The sequence below is a fragment of the Marmota monax genome, unplaced genomic scaffold (genome assembly GCF_021218885.2).
Source record: "Marmota monax isolate L192 unplaced genomic scaffold, Marmota_monax_Labrador192_F-V1.1 WCK01_AAM20220418_F8-fsc00027, whole genome shotgun sequence".
NCBI lineage: Eukaryota > Metazoa > Chordata > Mammalia > Rodentia > Sciuridae > Marmota > Marmota monax.
In genome coordinates, this window is record NW_026694617.1 from 12,207,113 (window position 1) to 12,228,467 (window position 21,355).

At 35.3% G+C, this 21,355-nt stretch overlaps 1 protein-coding gene across 3 annotated transcripts in view; it reads right to left on the reverse strand.

Moving 5' to 3' along the window:
• Iqub (IQ motif and ubiquitin domain containing) overlaps positions 1–21,355 on the reverse strand; it is an 81,493-nt gene that overhangs the window by 44,871 nt on the left and 15,267 nt on the right. For 2 of the 3 annotated variants that reach the window (XM_046422460.2, XM_046422459.2), the window contains exons 2-7: positions 20,727–21,109; positions 17,493–17,627; positions 13,828–13,989; positions 13,568–13,740; positions 13,175–13,330; positions 7,342–7,552 (exon numbers count right to left, since the gene is read on the reverse strand). In XM_046422460.2, coding sequence (XP_046278416.1) covers positions 7,342–7,552; positions 13,175–13,330; positions 13,568–13,740; positions 13,828–13,989; positions 17,493–17,627; positions 20,727–21,105 — 1,216 coding nt within the window. In that variant the 5' untranslated portion in view covers positions 21,106–21,109. The remainder of the gene's footprint in view (positions 1–7,341; positions 7,553–13,174; positions 13,331–13,567; positions 13,741–13,827; positions 13,990–17,492; positions 17,628–20,726; positions 21,110–21,355) is intronic. The other variant, XM_046422461.2, reaches the window with a different exon arrangement.

A 21,355-nucleotide genomic window follows, 5' to 3' on the forward strand; every position in this document is an offset into this window, starting at 1 on the left:
GCAATAACATAAAATGAAGGAGGGGGGGACTACAGACCAATATCCCTTGTAAATCTATAAGCAAAAATTCCAAACAAAACCCTAAGCAAATCAAACTTGACAATATATAAATATAATACTTCATAAGTAAGGGGAGTTTATCCTAGGAATGCAATGTTGTTTTAACATTTGAAAATCAATCACTATGATTCACCATAACCATAGCTGAAAGAGAAAAAGACTATATGAATGTCTCAATAGATAAAGAATAAACACTTGACAAAATCCATCACCCATTCCTCAAAAGCACTCTCAGAAGGGAACTTTCTCAACTTTATCAATCACTGATAAAGGACACCAGTGAATATCTGTTTTAAGTACACTTAGTGGTGAAGGACTGAATGTTTTCACCCTAAAATCAGCTTGGATGATTTAATATTGATAGGAAGCGAATATTTCCTAAATTGAACTCTGGATTCATCTCAATCCCATACAAACTCCCAGAAAGCTTTCTAGTAAAAATTTACAAACTGATTCTAAAATTTACTTGGAATGCAGTAGATGTAGAATAGTCAAAACTTCTTTGACAAGAAAAACTCAAGGGATTGAAATTCCTGAATTTTAAGTTTCATAAAGCTATAGTAATCCAGACAGTATGGTGTTGGTGTTTAGACTAATGGAGCAGGATTGAGAAGTTAGAAATAGACTCATAAATAGGTAGACAACCAACTTCCCACAAAGATGAAAAAAGCAATTCAGTGGGAAAATTATGTCTAAAATCAAATGTTATTAAAACAGTTTAATTTCCACATGCAAAAAACAGGTAAACTTGGAAATTCCAGGATTTAAAGTAAAGCAAAGATATGCTCTTGACCATTGCTATTCAACATCATATTGAAAGTCCTTGTTAGCTGAATAAGGGAAGCTAAAAAAGAAAGTATACATATTTGTCTTTATTCACAGATAACATAATTCCTAAGTGCCTATATGGAAAATATCAAAGATCCAAAAATTAAGTCCTGGAATTAAAAAGTGAATTTATCCAAGTCTGAGGATACAAGATCAACATACAGAGGTCAGTTGTGTTCCTTATACTAGAAATAGACAATTGGAATTTGAAATGTAAAAAAGACCACCATTTAAGACAACACCAAAAAATGAAGCCATTGTGTGTAAATTTAACAAAATATGTGCAAGATTTGTATGCTGAAAATATAAAGTCCTGGTGAAGAAGTCAATGAAGAATGAAGCAATGAAAAGATGTACCATGTTCACAGGGTGGAGACTCAATATTTTTAAGATGTCAGTTCTTCCTAGTTTTATCTATACAGTCAACACAATTCCATTCAAAGTCCCAGCAAGGTTTTTTGAAAATATCAAAAGGTGACTCCAAAATGGAAGTGGAAATGGAAAGTCAAAAAACTAGAATAGCCTAAAGAAAACCAAAACATGAAGACTCACATTGTTCAATTTCAAGATAAACTATAAGATACAGAGTTAAGGTACATGTATGTGTGTGAGTGTGCACATGTATACCATGTGCACACGCACACACACAGAGAGAACAAAATAGAGTCAAGAAATAGATCCATACAAATGCAGTCAACTGATTTTTGACTGCTATGGTTTGAATGTTTGTGTCCCTCTGGGGGGGTGGGGAGTCACATTTTGAACTCCTTACCCCCAAGACAATGATATGAGGAGGTGGTGTGGGAAGCCGTTCTTGCAGGTGATTTGAGCTACCTCCCTGGCTGGGTGTGAGGCCCTTAGACAAGCTGTGTCTGAGCCTTCCCCACCCTTCCCCAGGTGTGAGGGCTTGTCCGTGTGGGGGTGTGACTGACCACTGACCTGAAAACCAATCACTGACCCTGACCTTGGAATGCTGCCCCCCCTCAACCTTCATTGGATAGAATTTTCCCCTGAATTTTTTGTTCCCCAATAAAAGCTCATTCCCCGGCGTTTTTCTCTCTCTCTTGCTGGCCTCTTGTGTAAACCTCGCTACCACATCAGATGGCTAGAGGCAGGAGCTGGGAGGAGCCGTCTCTGAGCTGGGCAAGAAAAAGGTAAATTGAGAGTCATGTCTCTTTAATTTGAACTCACTAGTTAATTTCTAAGTTTTGAACCTCTATTATGAAGCTGGCGTGCTGGTCGCGTGGCTAAAGGTGGGTCTTTTGAGAGGTGATCAGATCCTAATGCTGACACCCTCATGATTAGGATAGTACCCTTATATATAGAACAGGCCCAAGCACTTTACCCTCTACCACAGTGAGAACACAGCAAGAAGGCACCATATATGAACCAAGAACAGGGCCCTCGCCAGACAGCAAACTCTAACAAATAGCTTTCTGTTGTTTATAAGCTACCCAACAGATAGTATTTTGTTACCACAGACTGAATGGACTAAGATTTTGATGAAGATACAAAGGTGACTCAAGGGAGAAAAGACACTGTTTTCAACAAATAATATGGGAACCATTGGATATTCAAAAACAAAACATTCAAAAAATTAAGCTCAATATCTCATGTCTCACATAAATTTAGTTTGAACTGGATTGTAAACTTAAAACATTAACCTATACAATTCCAGAATAAAACAAAGGAGAAAAGCTCTGCAGCCTTAGGTTTAGAAAGTTTTTAGACACAAATACTAAATGCATGATCCACACAAGAAGAAATTAACAAATGGAACTGCAAGAAAGACTTTTGCTCTGAGACAGATAACTATTAAAAGAATGAAAAGACAAGCCAAATGAAAGAAATGCAAACCTGCCCTGGAGGTTGTGGAAAGGATATCTCCTTCTGTATGACTCGGCTTGATGCCTGTCCTCATCCCTAGCTGCTATTTCTCCTCTGTACTTGGCTTGGGAGATGGGTAATTGGGAAGGTGCAGGTCTTACTTGGATGGGTAGATTCCCACTCTGAAGACCTGAAAGATGGCTCAAGTTCATTATTCTGAGGCTCTTCAGCTGAACCCCTCCTCCTGTGACTCCCCTGGACTCAGACATATGCATCCACCCTCCAGGTAGCCACTTATGGAGGATCCTGCTGTTCACTTCAAGCTTCTTCCTGACAAACTGCAAGAAATAGCTTTTCTCCAGTTGATTCTATTGAATGGTGGGCCCAAGAGGACCTCAGATCACCTTGTTACTTATTCACTGTCTCTACTGTGTAGTGCCTTCTGACAAACACGTGTCTCTGTTAAAAAAAATCTTGAGAGTGCTGTACATATCAATGCAGCAACACTCTCCAGTATCCAATGCAGAGGTGGGCTCTCTCATAGACCTCTAGTTTCCTAGTTTAGAGAAAGACTCCAATCTACCCTCCTAGGCATGGTGTAAGCAGCAGTCTTTTGTATTCCTCAAACAAAGGGAATATTCCAAAGCTCCCCTAGAGGACTCTCTTGAAGCTCTTCTCACTTGACATGCAGTGAGAATAGCACAACCCTCTGCCCTCACCCCAAAGCACAGCCCACAGCCTTGGCTCCCTCCAAAGAACCACTTTATTAACCTCTTCAAATCCTCCCCCCTTTCCTTTTCAGGTCTTTGATCCTGCTGAATAATCCCTAGGACAAAGAATAGTTCCCATCTCACTTATTTTGTAAATTATTCCTGAGGAAGAGGGTTTGTCTCACATGACAAACATCCTGATCTCACCTACTGGATCCTCTGTGAAAAATGAGGCAGAGTAGTAGTACTGCACACCCTCCAGGAAGACACAATGAGAAAGACAGAGTGGTGAATGCTAGAGAGGACAATGGACCAATTAAAATTTTCATAATCTCCTGTAAGGAGTATAAACTAGTACAATCTCTGTAAAATCATCTAGCAGGATCCACTAAAGCTGAATATATGCCTATCCCACGAATGAGAAATTCTACTCCTAGAAATCCACATCCAAGAGAAATGTACACATATCTTTACCTAAGACATTTGTGCACCACTACTTGTATTGGACAAAACTGGGGTGGAGACCCAAATCCACAGTACAATTAATATATCAGTTGTGGTGCATTCATGGAATGGCATACTCTATAGAAATGAGAATGAACAAATTCACAAATAACAAGGAAAAATCTCATGATAGAGTACTGAATTTTAAAAGCCAGATAGAAAATATTCCTTATAAATAATTCCACTTATATAAAAATTTAAAAATTTTTAATCAACTCAATTATTTCAGACTTTTGTTGAAATATAGGATACCTAGGTACTTTTGTAGCACCTGTTTTCTTCCTCTATTGTCCCTCATGACAATTCAGAGTAGTGAAGGAAGTCACCCTCAACATATTACTATAAGAAAAAAAGACATAAAAATCAAATGTTGGCTAGAAATGGTTTTGTTTCACTATATCTCAGTCACATTTATTTCCTTAACTTGACTTCATTTTGTTTTTATTATAGGAAGACAGCTTGTCTTGAGGAAAAGTGGTTTCCTATTATGAATTTAAACTGTATAACTGTCTCTATGAGCCACAAGAGGGCAGCAGTTTCAAGGACCAGAGTTAGGAATATGGAATGAAGAAAACTATATTTAATAGAAGAGCTTGTGAAACAAATTTTAACTTATTACTCCAAGTTTTTAATTTATATTTTTAGAATTGGAGGAAAGTAAGATATGTCTTTCATGTAAAAAAATCTTGTTTAATTTTTGTTTTTCTCAATACAAATCGTGTAGATTTATGTGACATATGTGTTCTATTTTGATATACAAGTTTTGAATAAAATTATTTACCATAAAATAACAATTCACATATACATATAGACCCTGGTACTTTTTAAGTACTTTCATACATATAATGTTTTATATTTTTTACTTTATTAAGCCTTCTGAAATAGGTGTGCCAGAAACTATGGAGTCCTTTTTATAGATAAAGGAACTAAGGCTTAGAAGTGAGTAACTTGTTCTAGTTAACACTAATAATAATTAGAAGAGGCAGAACTTCATTCAACATGTTTTTCAGTATTTTTCAGAGTTTTTTGTTAGACAAACAAAAATAATCAAGGCAACCTTTAGTTAATTCATGTATGAATTTAGAGTATTATCATTTTCATGGATCTCTGCTCTAACATAAGGTTAGTTTTATAATTATCCTCTAATACTGACACTTATATTAACCATTGTTATCATCTCACAGAGAAAATTAAATAGAAATGAAGTTTAAAATAAAATAAACAGTATTCCTAGAGATTAATGATTAGAAGAAAGAGGGTAGCAGATACACAAGTCTATGAAGGCTTGAAGTTACCTTAAACACTGTTACACCAAGTTGTAAACATTCCCACATCACTTGGTTTTTCTGTTACTGAAGAGATAAGTGTTTGTTAGGCCATGTGTTTATTTATTTCATCTCCAGTAAGTAGGGTATTATCTCATAGCTATTTAAATACACTCAAAATCCAACACTTAAACTTATATACAATTTGAGAGCATGACGTGAGTGATTGAACTCACAACATAAACCAAAACGTCATACAAGGGGGCCAGGTGCAGTGGCACATTCCTGTAATCCCAGTGGTCCCAGGAGACTGATGCAGGAGGATTTCTAGTTCAATGCCAGCCTCAGCAACTTAGTGAAGCCCTGAGCAACTAGTGAGATCCTGTCTAAAAATAAAAATAACTGGGGATGTGAGTCAGTGGCTAAGTGGCCCTGGGTTCAGTTCCTGGTTAAAAAAAAAGTTATGTAAGGAAGTAAAGACAGAAAAAAAATCACTTAAAATTAATATTATGAATGATCATAGAAAAGTAAAAGACTAATTTCCTTGAATAAAAAGACCTTGTTCAACTGTAAAACAAATGACAGGCTATTTTCCATTGTTGCTCTGGGTTTTTTTTTTTGTTGTTTTTTTTTTGTGTGCAGGTGTGTGTGTGTGTGTGTGTGTGTGTGTGTGTGTGTTACTGAGAATCAAGCCCAGAGTGCTTTACCCTTGAGGTAAATAAACCCTCAGCCCCTTTTATTTTTATTTTGAGACATGATCTTGCTCACTTGCCCAGGTTGGCCTGGAACCTGTGATCTCCTGCCTCAGTGTCCTGAGTAGCAGGCATTTGTCATTGCACCCAACCAAGCCTACTTTAAATGTTTAAAACTCTAAACAGAGGTATAGACACACACACACACACACACACACACACAATGGAATATTACTCAGCTGTAAAGAACAATGAAATTATGGCATTTGCCAATAAATGGATGAAACTGGAGAGTATCATGTGAAATAAGCCAATCCCAAAAACTAAGGTCAAATGTTCTCTCTAATATGCGGAAGCTAATCCAACATAAGGGCAATGGGAGAGAGAAAAGGGAACAAAGGAGAGGGAATTTCATCAAAACAGAGGAAAGATTAGTAGAGTAGACCAAGGGGACTGAAGGGATGAAGGAGGGATGGGTAAAGGAAGAAGAGTGCAATGAAATCTGACTGCACTTTCATATGTACATACATGAATACAGCACAGTGCATCCCAACATCAAGTTCAGACGTAAGACACTGACTTAAAAAAACAACACATAAATTGCAGAAATATCAGTAAAGGGAGGAGAATGAATAGAGGGAGGAGGGGGGAAGTGCTGGGGACTGAATAGAAGCAAATTATATTCCCTGCTTTTGTGATTATGTCAAAATATATCCTCTAGTGTTATAAATAACTAAAAAGAATCAGTCAATAAATAAATGTTAAAAGATGTATTGTTATGAATTGTTATGATATAAATGAAAAGGGTAGGGTGAGGATTACGAGATGACAAATAGTATATCCAAGTTATATTGTCAGTCACAAAACCCTTGAGTAGTTGACATTTGTCCTGAGATTGGAAGATAGGCCATTGGGAAAGGGTTTCAAGAAAGGCAGAGGTGTGTCTGTCACCCTTTTTCAAGTAACTGAAGCTTTTCATTTATCAGTGACTAACACACATACTGTAGAAGAAATAGGATATAAATCATTCACTATTATTATTATTGGGGGGGTTAAAAGGTATCGTTGACACCTTCTCTAAAGAGCACAGTCACAGGATGCTGGATTGAGGGATTTAAACAGCTCACCTCTGAGTTCACAAACTGCCCAAAGCATCAGAAAACCAGGTGAGACAGTGCTTTCTCTCTCTCTCACGTGAATAAGGATCAAATGACCCAATATACCTAAACTATATAGTTCACACAACAATATGCACATTTGTTAGCATGAAAGCATTTTTAATGTTGTTTCGGCCTTAATTTCTGTCCCAAATGTAAGATAGTATTCATCTAACTTCAGATCAGATTCCCAAGACTTCTGCCTAACATGCCTTTCTTTTGTCTTCAGTAAAACTGTTTACCTATTAATGAAAAATTTCTAAGTTAATATTTTATTCAAAACCTATGACAAACTTACAGTTTAGTGCATTATAAAGAAGTTCAAAGTCTTCATTTGTTTTAGGATTATGCCTCCGGTGATAGTCCAATTGCGTCCATTCTTCTTTTTCTTTTATTTTCCGTAGTTCTTCCTGGGCTTCCCACTCCAACCTCAACTTTTTCTGTTCTTTTAGTTCCCTTACAAAGACTTTAGCATGCCATTGCCTGTAGCGAGTCTGTATTACTATCGCCTGTATTTAAATTAAAAGAAAATAAAGTGCCTGCCATCAACTTTTTGATCAGACAATAAAGAAAGGCAACGATGATTATTTCAATACCAATTCAGCAATAAAACGGTGCTGAGTCTGATTTTAGTTCCGTGTTAGATATTCTTACATATACGAACATAGAAGCCACAGATAATACATGTCACTGCTATTTGTCTTGTAATCTAGCAAATACACCTTCATAGAGGCTGTAGTATAATGCTTAAGAGCACAGACTCTGGAGTTAGACTTAATTGGAAATCCCTCTCTGCTACTTAGTAAGTAGATTTATTTGGGGCAAGTTGCTTGCCATCTCTTTACTTTAGGACTCTCATTTATAAAACAGTGATAACAGTATGCTTAGAAAGTGCTTAGCCTCCCAGGCATGGTAGTGCATGCTTGTAATCCCAGATGCTTGGGAGGCTGAGGCAGGAGGATTGCAAATTCAAAGCCAGGCTCAGCAACTTAGGCCCTGTCTAAAAAAAAAAAAAAAAATTAAAAGGGCTTGGGATGTAGCTTGGTGGTTAAGAGTGCCCCTGAGTTCAATCCCTGGTGCAAAAAAGAAAGAAACAGCTGGTACATCACATTACAAATCCTCAATTTATACTATAATTTTTATGAATTTTTGTTATTTCTAGCTCATCTTAATTGCCATAAGCTAAGGCACATATTTAAAACAAAACTATATTTCCTAAACACATACAGGTATGTGTGAAAACCAGCAAGGATTAGATAAAAGAGAGACATAAAGAAGAATTAAATTACATGAAATGGAAACATATTTGGCAGTATTCCATATTATTAACCCCTCAAAACTTCATGATATAACAGAGTTTTATAACTTTATTTATAAATTCAAATAAAATGTGGGGAGTTTGCAACAAGATTGAGGACAAAACATATGCTGGCACATTTCTTTCCCGCTTCCTAATGTCTGATAATTACAGCAAAATGTGTAAAACAGAAATCAATAAAGTCTATGGATCATACTGAATGGGTCACCCAAGGGAATAGAAATTTTAAAGAATCCCCTCAAGCAAAGAGACAGATGGAACATACTAAAGAAGGAATCTATAGCCTAGTCGTGCACTGGAGAGGCAAGCTAGAAGACAGACAAGTGGCCCTGGAACTGCTTCATGCCCCAAACTGGCGGATTCTCTGAGCAGAAGGGCAGCCAACCCAGTACCTGCCTGAAAAATGCAAATGGGACATGCTCCTATTAAACAATTTAGGTAAACAGCAACAGAAATATGTATCCCTAGGCAAGAGTGGTTAGTGTGCCCAAAGGCTGGTGAGACTGAGGATGTATAGAAACGCCCTATCCAGAAAAATAGCTCCGTCCCAGAATCAAGCCTTATACTGTAAAACCACTGGGATTAGAAAGTGCTGTTAGCACATTGCATATTAGCAAATTAAGTTCCAAGTTTCCAATTCTGTGAATATTTAAGTGAAATTAACAAAGGTGAATTAAAATAGGTTGGAAATCATAACCTAGAACATTTATTTTATTATATTAATTAATATTATTACATATGAGTACTATAATTATATTATTATCTAGTTATGTATTATATACTATATTTAAGTTTTTATAGGTATTACACATCTGGGATGATAGAACAAAATGAGTTAAAAATTTCAAATCTTCTGAGAGTAGATACCCCAGACTAACCAAGCATTTGAGAAGAGGGAACAAAATAAAAAGCCCCTCATCCAAAAGAACAATTTATTCTTGCTTGAAACAGAATTAGTAGAAGAGTAATTCTCAAAGAGTAGTGGGAAGACCAGCAGTATAGGCATTATCTAGAAAAGTATCAGCAAGCAACCAGCTTCCAGCACCCTCCCCCAGCCCCTTGCCCAGCAGATCACAACAACTCTCCGACTTGGAAGCTGAAGTTTCAGAACCACTTTATTAAAGTAAAATGAAACAGAAAACAAGACTAAAGGTAGTTAATGTTTTCGGTGTAAAATTCCATCAGTATAAAACAAGATTAAAAACAAAAACCAAAAAAGGACTGTGGAAAAATCTTTACTTTTGAAAATTAAAAAAAAATAAACAATAAAATATGTGTCAGTTTGGGTGGTTATTAAACTTTTAAAATTTATTAAAGACACCAAAACAAGATTTGTTTAAATAACAGGAATTTTCCCCTCTCGTATGTCCATCTGGTCACTGGCGAGCAGTTTAGGGCCTCGCAGTTTAGGGCTGGTAGGAAAGCTCTGCCGCAGCAGTTAACAAATTGCTTCCTTCCTACTTGTATGTCTCACTTGGCTGATCCACTTATCATCATCTTCCAGCCAGTAAATAGTGGGAAAGGAACAAAGAACACTTTAAGAGCAACTCCTGGAAGTGCCTCATATCACTGCCCCACAGACCCTGTTGTCTAGACTTTAGTTACATGCCCCCGCCCCTGATTTACAAAGGAGCTAAGAAATGTCATCTTCTCTGGACAGCCATGTGCCCAGTTAAAGCTTCAGTACATGGGAGAAGGGAAGAAAGAATATTGGCAGAGATTTGTTATAATCTGATCTGCAGAATGCAGAGACTGAGAAGGAATTAATAAGCAGAAACTTAGGTGAGAAAATCTTTTAGAATGCAGAAGGAAAGGTCACAAAAGTTAGAAAGCAATGAAGAGAAAATCAGAAACATGAAAGATAAATCCAGTCATTCCAAAACATGTCGGATACAAGTTACAGACAGAATGAAGAAATTTGATTACAGAAATTACTCAAAATAAAATAGAAGAACATTTCCCAAAGCAAGACATGAGTTCTCAGAAAGGGTCCACTACCAAGTTTCAAAGGCAGCATGATAACATTACAAAATACTAAGGATAAAGTGAAAATCCTAAAAGCTCATAGAAAGAGGAAACAAAGAAATTAGAATCAGATCAATATCTGACTGTCAAATATAGCTTCAAAAGTTACAAAGGAAAATAATTCTGAAAATAAACTTAAATCTAACCTTTCATACCCACTCAAATTAAAACCCATATATGAGGTTCATTCAGTAAGGACTTACATGGTTCATTCCCTATGCATAGTCTCTGAAGGAATTACTCAAGAATGTGTTCCAGCAAGAATAATAAATTCAAGCAGGAAAATTAAAGCAGGGAAAAAAGGCTTCAAAAAGACTTATGAAACTAAATATATTTTATTCAGAAAAACAAATATATGTATCAAAGCAAATATTTAAAATAACAATGTAGAATTATAATTATATTGTAAATTATATTTACTTATAATTCTAAATCCTCACTGTATAGGAGGAATAGGGGAGGAAGGAAAAAGAAAGGAAGAAAATAAATGCATATTAAGATTCTTGTTCATAGAAAGGAAATACAGCAAGATTACCCATGCATTTGGCATAAAAATAAAACAGACATGTTTAACAATTTTTTATTAACTAGTAGAAAATGCATATTAACATATAAATTACCAACTCTAAATTATGAAAAAACAAAAACATGAAAAAGCTGATCAAGCCAACAAAAAGAATAAACAAACAAAAATGATTAGTAAATTAACAAGATGAGATGGCAGAAATGAATACAAATATATCAGCCACACATAATATAATCTTGCTTAAAACAAGAACTATTAAGCATTGAACTCTAAAACCTTTTAAAAAAATAAAATGAACATGACCCAAGTGGAAAGGAAATCAATGAGGATAAAAGGACTTATTAAATGGAAATTGACTCCTCATATAGCCTTTTAACAGTTCACGGCCCACTCCTCACTTTGACCTCCCACAAAATCTCCAACCCACCTTCCAAGACCCTCTGGGGCCAATGTATGTGGGTCTTGATGCCAACCCTCTTGGCAGGCATTTAGATTTTAACTGCTCTAGTAAGCCAAGTTACACACTCCATTTGCTTTACAACTTCAACAAAGTCAACTGATATTTACTCTTCTCTTTTATATTCTTTGCCATATATATATATGAATTTTTTCCCTTTAATATCATTTTATTGGCATTTGGAAAGTAGTACAGAGAGGGCTACTTCTCTACCTGATATCCTATGTCCTCTATTTCCTCCTACTAAGAAGATCTCAGCTTTCTGGAGGAACAATATACTAATTAACAAATGCATTTAGCATTTACTCCTTTGGGAGGGCCATCACAGGACATGGCTCAGGCCAATGAATTGAAAGCACATGTCACTGGGTAAAGTTTTCAGGAGGAGGGCACATGGGTCATGCTCCCTTGACTTCCCTCTTGTTCCTTCACAGAATGCAGATGTGATGAGAAGAGTCAACCATTTTGTCACCATACAATAATACTCTATGCATGGTGAGATTGTAAAAGAGTGGGAAGATAATTGGAGTGCAGGTTCCTGAGGATACAGTAAATTACCATCCAAAACCAGAACAATAAGAAAGTAAAAATTAGTTTGGACCGAGAAACGAAAAAACACATCACTGTAATAAGTGACACTAATCAAGACAGCCACAAAGCTAACAGGAAACAATATTTCTCCCAAGGATGCTCTGCAGCTATAAAATGTCATAGCAATCCCTCTTTCTTTGAGTAACTATTTTCTTACTCACTGACAGACTTTCTCCTCTCAAATCATAAACTCAAAGAAACTTTATTGCTTGAAATTAGATCAGTAAGAACAAAGCATCCCAGTGTTGTCGAAAAGGCTCTAAATCACTTTGACAGGGAAAGGCAGCCTTGATTTTCAACCACGGGTGCTGAACTTGGAGAACTTCATAGATAACTTCTATAGCTCTTTTAATTTCATTCCCAAGAGAACAGAATCCTGGTTCACCTTGCAATCCAGACCTTGATGTTGACCCACTTACATGCTTTAACAGTTTATCAGTTATATTTGATACATACACACCAATTTTAGACATTTGTGTGGATGTTGTATGTACAGCCTTCCTGTATACAGAAGATGAAGAGATTACTTTGCTTAAATTCTACCTGCATTTCAATTTCCCCTGAAATCTCACAACTCTATCTTTTCCCTTGTTGGGTAAATATTAATTTAGATTAAAAACAAAAACTCATCAGGCTGGAGTAACTGGGACTGATAAACCAGGTTCAAAGATTTCCCTGCAGTGAGTGGTCTCCCTCAGGATGATGACTCCACAGACTTGACTTTTTTGTATTCCAGGTCTGTCTCTCAAAATAATGCTAGGAGGTAGATCCAACTATATGCTCTCTATAAGAGATCAAATAGGTTGAAAGTTAAAAGGTGAAAAAAGATGAATTGTATAAGTGATATCAGTTAGAGTGGCTAACTTTCTTGTGCACTCTTGTTCTATTGAGTTTCAAATAGTCTGGCAAGCTCCCTACATGATTCTTCTGTGACAAGGAAGGGTTAAGGCCAAGGGACAGACGTGTTGAGGAAGCTAATAATGGCCAAAGGTACCTGAGAGTCCCTAAAGACAAGGGAAGGGTTAGGAGCACTTAGGGTCTGGGTTGCTTATACAGAGGGATATTGGAGATAGGTCTGCATTGACTATCCATGAAACATGACCCATACACATATGGGTTCTTACTCAGGCTGGTGTGGCTTAGGAAAACACACACAGAACAACTGGCTTTATATATTTAATTTTTAGTATTTATTCACAATGAAATTATCTTACCGCATTGAATCTTCGAGCATGGTATTTTGCTGCTGAAAAATAATCCCCTGGTTTTAACAGTTTATCAGTTATATTTGATACATACACACCAATTTTAGACATTTGTGTGGATGTTGTATTTGTAGTTTGTTGGAGCTTTTTTCTCTGAGAAACTGTCTAAAGTAAAAACAAAACATTTAGGTAAGTATACATACTTAAACATACTATAAATACTGACTGTGAAAATACACACATACAACAGAGAGAATATTTTTCTATTCAGTCCAGTAAATTTTGCTTTTACTATCTTAATTGCCACATAATAAATGAGGAGAATTTGAGAAAGTCATATAGTATACAACAATTGTTGATTCCATAGTTTCAGAAACCTAAATGGAAAATTAAAAATATTACCTGGGTGTCCCTGGAAAATGCTTGTTTTTTCCCTCGGATATATTTAGGTACAGTTTGGGTTCCAGCATTGTGATATTCTATTCCTGTTATTTTATGCTTAAATCCACCAAGAAATGGCTTATGAAAATCAGACTTTATAATCTCAACAGTTACCACCTGGTACTGATTAATGCCTAAGGAGATAAAAACCAAGACTGAATGGAAGTTCAGTTACAAAGGAAAACTAACATAGTTTATCTGAAAGACATCAAATAACTCACCAATTTGTACAGTGACAGTTAGGATTTGAGAGACATCATTTAATCCCTCTATCCTTTTGATTGGATATTGATCTGGATTTGTAGAAAAGAGTTCCAGTTGTATAATTTCCTGTGGCTTAACTCCATGTTGTATTAAAGTCTCATTATTTTTAAAAATTATTCCTGAAAATTTTTAAGAAGTTTTATGACAAAAAATGGCTATTTTTGTTGTTGTTTTAGTTATAAAATAAAATTATATATGAATAGATAGTGTATAACATGAATTTCTGATATATGTATACATTGTGAAATGACTAAATCAATCTAATATAAGTATTACCTCACATAATTTTTTTATGTGTATGGTGAGAACACTTAAAGTTTATTCCCTTAGAAATTTTCAAGTATACAGTGTACGGTTATTAACTATGTAGTCACCATGATGTACAACAGTCTCTAGAAATGGCTAATCATATGTACTCATTTTAAGGTGATGGAAAATATCCCAGGTGCTTGTAGGAACACATATCACTTAATCACTAAATATAGTATGAATGTTTTCCATCTCTTGCTGTAATAATAGTACAGAAAATACCATAACAGTGACTATAGTTCATAATAACCTACTATATATTTTATGAAAACTAAAAGAGAAGAGCTTAAAGCCTTTGAATACAAAGTAATGATAAAGAAATGGAAACATCCATTACCCTGATTTGATTAGTACACAATGTGTGCATTTTGAAGCATCACACTGTTATCTCATAAATATGTATAATTTTTACGTATTAATCAAAACAATTTTAATCTTTAAGGAAAAATAAATGTTGCCTGATTTGATCATTATACATTCATTGTATACACATATTAAATTATCACACTGTACCCCATAAATATGTATAATTAAAATAATAATTAATAAAAAATAAAAATCAAATTTTACAATAGGAAGGATTATAGCAGCATTCCTGTTCTGAAATTCAGCATTATAAATAAAACTACAATTCTCATGTCTTCAGATATATAAATATAATAATCATGAAACTCTATAGACATTTAAAAATAAAAGCATTCTATAGCATGAGCAGAACCACATACTATAAACACTGACTGTGAAAATTCACATATATTATATGTAAATATTACACAAATCCATTCCAGGGGAAGCATAATTATTTTAATACCCATTTCACCCTCTGGTGTTTATAAATATAGACTCTGAATTCTAAATAATCCCTTCCTGTCTCTCCTACCATAGTCAGAAACACACATAAATTAATGCCAAGGTGGAGACTAGACTCACTTTTGTACTGAAAAAAGTGAACTTTGCTTTATTTTTGTTGTCGTGGTTGTACTACTTTATCTTCTTCCCTCTCTCTACTCCACCCTGCCATTGGTATATTTAAAAAATTAACTGATCACATTTCTCTGTTTCACAGCACATGAAGATGCAATAATGTTATGTTACTGGCTGCTGTTTTGTCTCATGGAATCTTCATTGATGGAATCTATCAATCTTCAAATGTATGGTCTTCCTCAATTACAATTTTGAATTTGAACATAACAAAAGCTATACCCACAAATATATCAGACAGCACAAAACTACTTTGGCTATATTTGAGAAAACACACTCAAAGATTTGTGAATTTCAATTTCACATCCTACATTCTTAATTTTTAAAATTAACTTGAATGTCATATGGGCTTTGTTGAATAATAGCCCCAAATTTGTCCACATCATATTACCTTTATATCAAAAGTGACTTTGCAGATTTGATTAAGGATTTTAAGATGCAGCGACTATCCTGGACTATCTTATTGAGCCCTAAATGTACTTATGTGTGCCCTTGTATAAAAAGAAAAAAAAAAGATTTGGCTACAGAGGAAAAGACAAGACAGTATGACCAAAGCAAAGAGAGAGCTGCATCTGCTATTCTGTGGCTCCGAATATGCAAGGAAGCCAATGAACCAAGGAATCCAAGGGATGCAACTCTAGAAGCTGGAAAGGCAAGGAGGTGGATTTTCCCCTAGGGCTTCCAGAGGGAGAAAGGCCAACTGAAACGTCAATTTTATCCTAATGAAACTGATTTAAGATTTTTGGCCCCCAGAAATGTAAGAGAAATACATGTGCTGCTTTAAGCCACTAAGTTTGTGATTAATTGTTACAACAGACCTAGAAAACTGATACAGGTTCCTAGAGCTCTGGTTTTTCCTCCATTTATTTCTTTAGAGAGTGCAATCCCATGAAATTTGAGGTCCAGTTCCAGTCCGGGAGAAATCATCTATCTTAGAGGATGGCTGGCATCAAATCAAGCTGTTCTATAATTGCTGCTAACATAAACCTATTACTCAGTGATAATATCTGGTACTTACAAAGAAGAAAGGTGAAGAGGACAGGGATCCCTAAGTACCTCTGGCCATCTACTACAGTCACAAAGTGTTCTCTTCTCTAACTTTCAACTTTACCTTTGAGTTAATGCCCAGCAATTGCTACTTCCCTCTTTGGAGTTATACCTCCAATTTCAGTTCAGACTCTGCTACTTATCTGTCATGTGATTTTATAAAAAAAAAAGTTCCCTGAGTTTCAGTTTCCTTCTCTCAGAGAAAGAGTTAATAATACTACCTACATCAAAGGGTTGCTGTGTGGATTAAATGATAATGTAGGCAAAACACTTTGCAGACATACTAACACATAGTAAGGGTTCAAAAAAATAAATTAATCATGATGATCATTATTATTATTATTACTAATAATTATTTAAACTTTAGCCTTGTTTCCTTAGTCGGGCTTTAAATGTGCTATTTGCACAAATCTTACTTTTGGAGTATATACATTATAAATTGATTTTTTAAAAATTGATTTTGAAACTTCTTTTTTCTCTGCAAACATTGTGTAGCATCTTTATAAGTCAATACCAAGACTTTTAAAACTAAAATATTAGAATTTGTTCTGACACATTGTATAAAAATACACTTTTCGCTAGGTTAGTCTGGTTCTCTATCACAGTTACAAAGACTATGTCCAATCATGATCAATCATGATTCAAGACTAATATAACTTCAATGGGGCTTCTCAATATCATCCACAAAATATAAACAAACCAGACATCACAGGAATGACCTTAACATATACAATATTCAGATACCATTTTCAGTCTTCTTGTTCTATACATTATCCTTCATCTTATTTCTTCAATCTCAACTCCTCCCATCCCACATACAAAATCTACTTCCAGCCACTCAAAATGTCTTATCACTTCCTAAAAGCTCCAGTTTTTCTCATCTCTTTGGGACTTAGCACAAATATCATCACCTTTATGAATTGAAACATTCCATAATCTCCCAGATTTCTTCCTTCCTATTCTCATAGCTCTTTGTGCAGATTTCCAATAAAGCATTTGCACATTATATGGAAACTCTTGCATGCAATTCTCCCCCTTACTAGTCTGCAAGCAATTTGAGAACAGGAATCTTGTTTCATGTTTCTCTGTTATCCTTCACTATCTGCAAAATATCTAGAATCAAATGTCTTTAATAAAAAGGAATTAAATGAATAAATACATAACCACAAGTTAATGCTAAAATAGTAAATATGTAGATATTTAGTTTAAAAAAAATCAAAGGTCTTGACTGTTTACATACTAAAACAGGAGAAATCTTAATAAGTTCATGAACCTTCAAACTTACCTTTGTAACTTATCTGCAGTACAGAAGGTGGGATATGTAATAAGTGTGAAAAGTGATCCTTGAGGTGTTTAAAAATAGTGTCAACTTTAAAAGGCATTATAATTTCCTGGCCCACAGGAATAAGTACAACTCTTACTAAAGATAAAAAGAGAAAATAAATAGGCATCATCAAATATAGCAAGGGTCCGTAACCTACACTCCACAAACAGAATTATGGGCTGACTTTTAACTGTGTGAAACACAGGTTATTTCTTCTATATTTCCCCACCACACCACAATGATATCTAAAGAGAAATGACCAACACTGAGCTACAACCTTAGGCTTTGAAAATTAATCCATAATCTCAAAATTTTTCATCAATGTTCACCACCTATATTATGACTTAAGTACAAAAAGTAGCTCTAAAAATCAAGCATTTTTGTTTAGTGAGTATAAGAAAATGAGACCTTGAAATAGAAAGGTTGTCTCAGAACCTGGAAATGCATTTGAACTCCCCATTATAACTACTTTTCACAAAAGTTTACATTGTATGGCTCACAATCCACCCTACAAAATAGGAAATCAAGATGCTGTTGAGTAAGGCAAGGTGGCACATGCCTGTAATTCCAGTGATTTGGGAGGCTGAGGTAGGAGGATTGCAATTTCAATGTCAGCCTCAGCAATTTAGTAAGGCCTTAAGCAACTCAATGAGACCCTGTCTCTAAATAAATAAAATATTAAAAAGGGTTGGGTATGTTGCTCAGTGGTTAAGCAACCTTGGATTCAATCCCAAGTGCAAAAAAAAAGAGGGCTGAGGTTGTGGCTCAGTAACAGAGCACTTGCGTCTCTTATGTGAGGCATTGGGTTCGATCCTCAGCACCATATAAAAATAAACAAAATAAAGATATTGTGCCCATATATAACTAAAAAGTTTTTTAAAAGATGCTTATGTGTTAAAAATTAAAAACTTATCATAAATGATCATGTATTCACAAATTATGTGGAATAGGTATATTATAAATTATTTTACCTTTATAGACTTTAACTTTTTGTTTCAGTCAGCTATTTTGCCACTGTGACTAAAAAACTAAACTAGAATAATTGTGGAGGAAGAAAAGTTTATTTAGGGGCTCACAGTTTCAGAGGTCTTAGTCCTTAGAAGGCAAGCTCCATTCCTCAGGGCTTGAAGTGAGGTAACATCATGGAGGAAAAGTGTGGCAGAGGGAAGCAGCTTACATAATGATCAGGAAGCAGAGAGAGAGAGACTCCACTTTCCAAATACAAATATATACACTCCAAAGCCATGCCCCCAATTCCCATCTCCTCCAGCCACATCCTACCACTTCAGTTACCACTCAGTTAATCCCTATCAGGGGATCAATTCACTAATTGGGTTAAGATTCTCAAAACCCAATCATCTCTCTTCTGAACATTCTTGCATTGTCTCACACATGAGCTTTGGGGTGACATTTCACATCCAAACCATAACATTTTTAATAGAAAGGATGCAATAAGTAATCATATTATAGGTCAAAAAACTTATATATTTCCAAGACAGTTTTCAAAAAGCTGAGACATTTATCAAAACTCCCATGGGAAAAAAATCTAACTAGGAATTAGTCATATTAAGTTTCTTTAAACTTATTAAAAATTGTTCTCACAGTTCTCTATGAACAAAAGAAACACTTTCAGATACCAAACAGAACTTATCAGAAGGCTATTTTGTTTCTTGGTGCAAAAAGCTATGGAATTGCCTTACATAGCTATAAACCAGATTTTTCTAGTTTCCTAATGTGTTTAAAATTTTAATGATTTTGTGTTTAATGTGTTTAAAAATTTTAATTAATTTAAAATTTAAAAAATTTTAATTAATGATTAATGTTTTAATTAATGATTAAGTGGATTCTTAAGTTTTGGAATGGGTGGTATATTGAGGGAAGCTTGATAAGTACAGGGTCAAAACAACTTTTTAATTTTAAAAACTCACCATGTTTTTAAGTTACAATATCAGGGAATTATAGAAACACCAAAAATGGAATCCAAATTTACACTAAATAATGAAATTGAGAGATACTCAGTTCTATTGTGTATTGTATAACATAATTAGTTTTCTGAACATACCACACAGGGTTAAACAACCCACTATAGTCAAAACTTACATTTTACCAGCCAAACTGCTATTGCTATTATCATTATTAAATGACAACCCATGTTCTCCATCCTATGAGTGGAAACTCTCAAAACACATGAACAAGGAAAGAAAAGGCAGTCAGTTAATGGTTTTCTGTGTAACTACCTTATTACTTCTCCCCTTCTCTATTATTAATAATATTATAATGAGGCCAGGCATGGTGGTGCACGCCTGTAATCCCAGTGGCTCAGGAGGCTGAGTTAGGAGGATCACAAGTTCAAAGGCAGCCTCAGCAACAGCGAGGCACTTAGCAACTAAGTAAGACCCTGTCTCTAAATAAAATACAAAATAGGGCTGGTAATGTGGCTCCGTGGTTGAGTGTCCCTGAGTTCAATCCCCAGTATACACACACACACACACACACACACACACACAGCTCAAATAATGAACACTGCTTTAGGGCTTTAAAATTGACCTAAAATGAGAGACAATGATTTTTCCAAGGCTAAATATATGGTTAACTCTAAGCAGACTATAGAAATATGTAAAAGCAGCATAATACAAGGAATGATCAATGAATATGAAACTAGGGAATCGGGTTTCTAGCTATGTAAAGCAATTCCAAGTTGTCATGCAAAAGAACTGTAATTGTACTTAATAATTTTTCTACCATTTCTCAAGTTCCCTAAACATTTTAAACTTATTTATTTGAATAAATAAGTAAATGTGAATTTAAAATTTAGTGATGTTCATTTACTGAGGAAGAAGAGTAGATATTGCAGTACAGAAAAAAGTTTTCACATAGCAGGTACTGTGGTGCATTCCTGTAATCCCAACAACTCAGGAGGCTGAGGCAGGAGGAAATAAAAAATAAAATGGGGTGGGGATGTAGCTCAGCGAAAAGCATGCCGGAGTTCCATCCCTAGTACCAAGAAAAAAGAAAAGGGAAGCTTTCATCCTTTTTTAAGTGATATAACTATGGAAATTTGGTGGACATGGGAAAGGAAAACTAGCAACAAATATAAAATAGGTATTCAAACAAAAATAAACAAAAAATTAACAAGGAAAAGCAACTCTTCGTTGAAATGCAGAAATGAAATATGCTATCTTCTTTTGGAAATACCTGTTGCTGAAGATTCTCTCACTGATGTTTGCAAAGACTCCTTCATAGCCTTTATTTTATTCAGAAATGCCAGAGCCTCCTCATTTGAATCCTGTTGGGTGAACTCCACATTGGGCTGCGGTGAATACCCTGAAACAGGCAAGGATTTTCTGGGAGACACAGCCTCTTCCAGGCGTCTTCTTTCCTCGTTCAATTCAAGGCTTAAAATGCTGATGTCACTTTGCTCACTGAGTTCTAGTTCAGATTCATGCTCTTCACTTATGTCTAACTCTGAACGTTCTTCTGAGGGTGCTGGAATATTGACAGTGTCAATAACCTCCTCATGTTCTTCTGGCTCAACCGTATTTTCAATATTAAACTCTTCCTCTTGATCAGACATTTTCCTATATCAAGAAAAATTAACACATTTACTACATATGTAGGAGTTTCTCCACCAAATATCAAACTCATTGCTAACATAGAGTGATGTTCATACTAACATGGTGTTCACGGCTGGGTGCGGTTGGGCACGCTAGGCTGACACAGGAGGATCAGGAATTCAAAACAGCCTTAGCAAAAGTGAGGCCCTAAACAACCCAGGGAGGCCCTGTCTCTAAATAAAATACAAAAATGAAAAAAATAAAAATTAA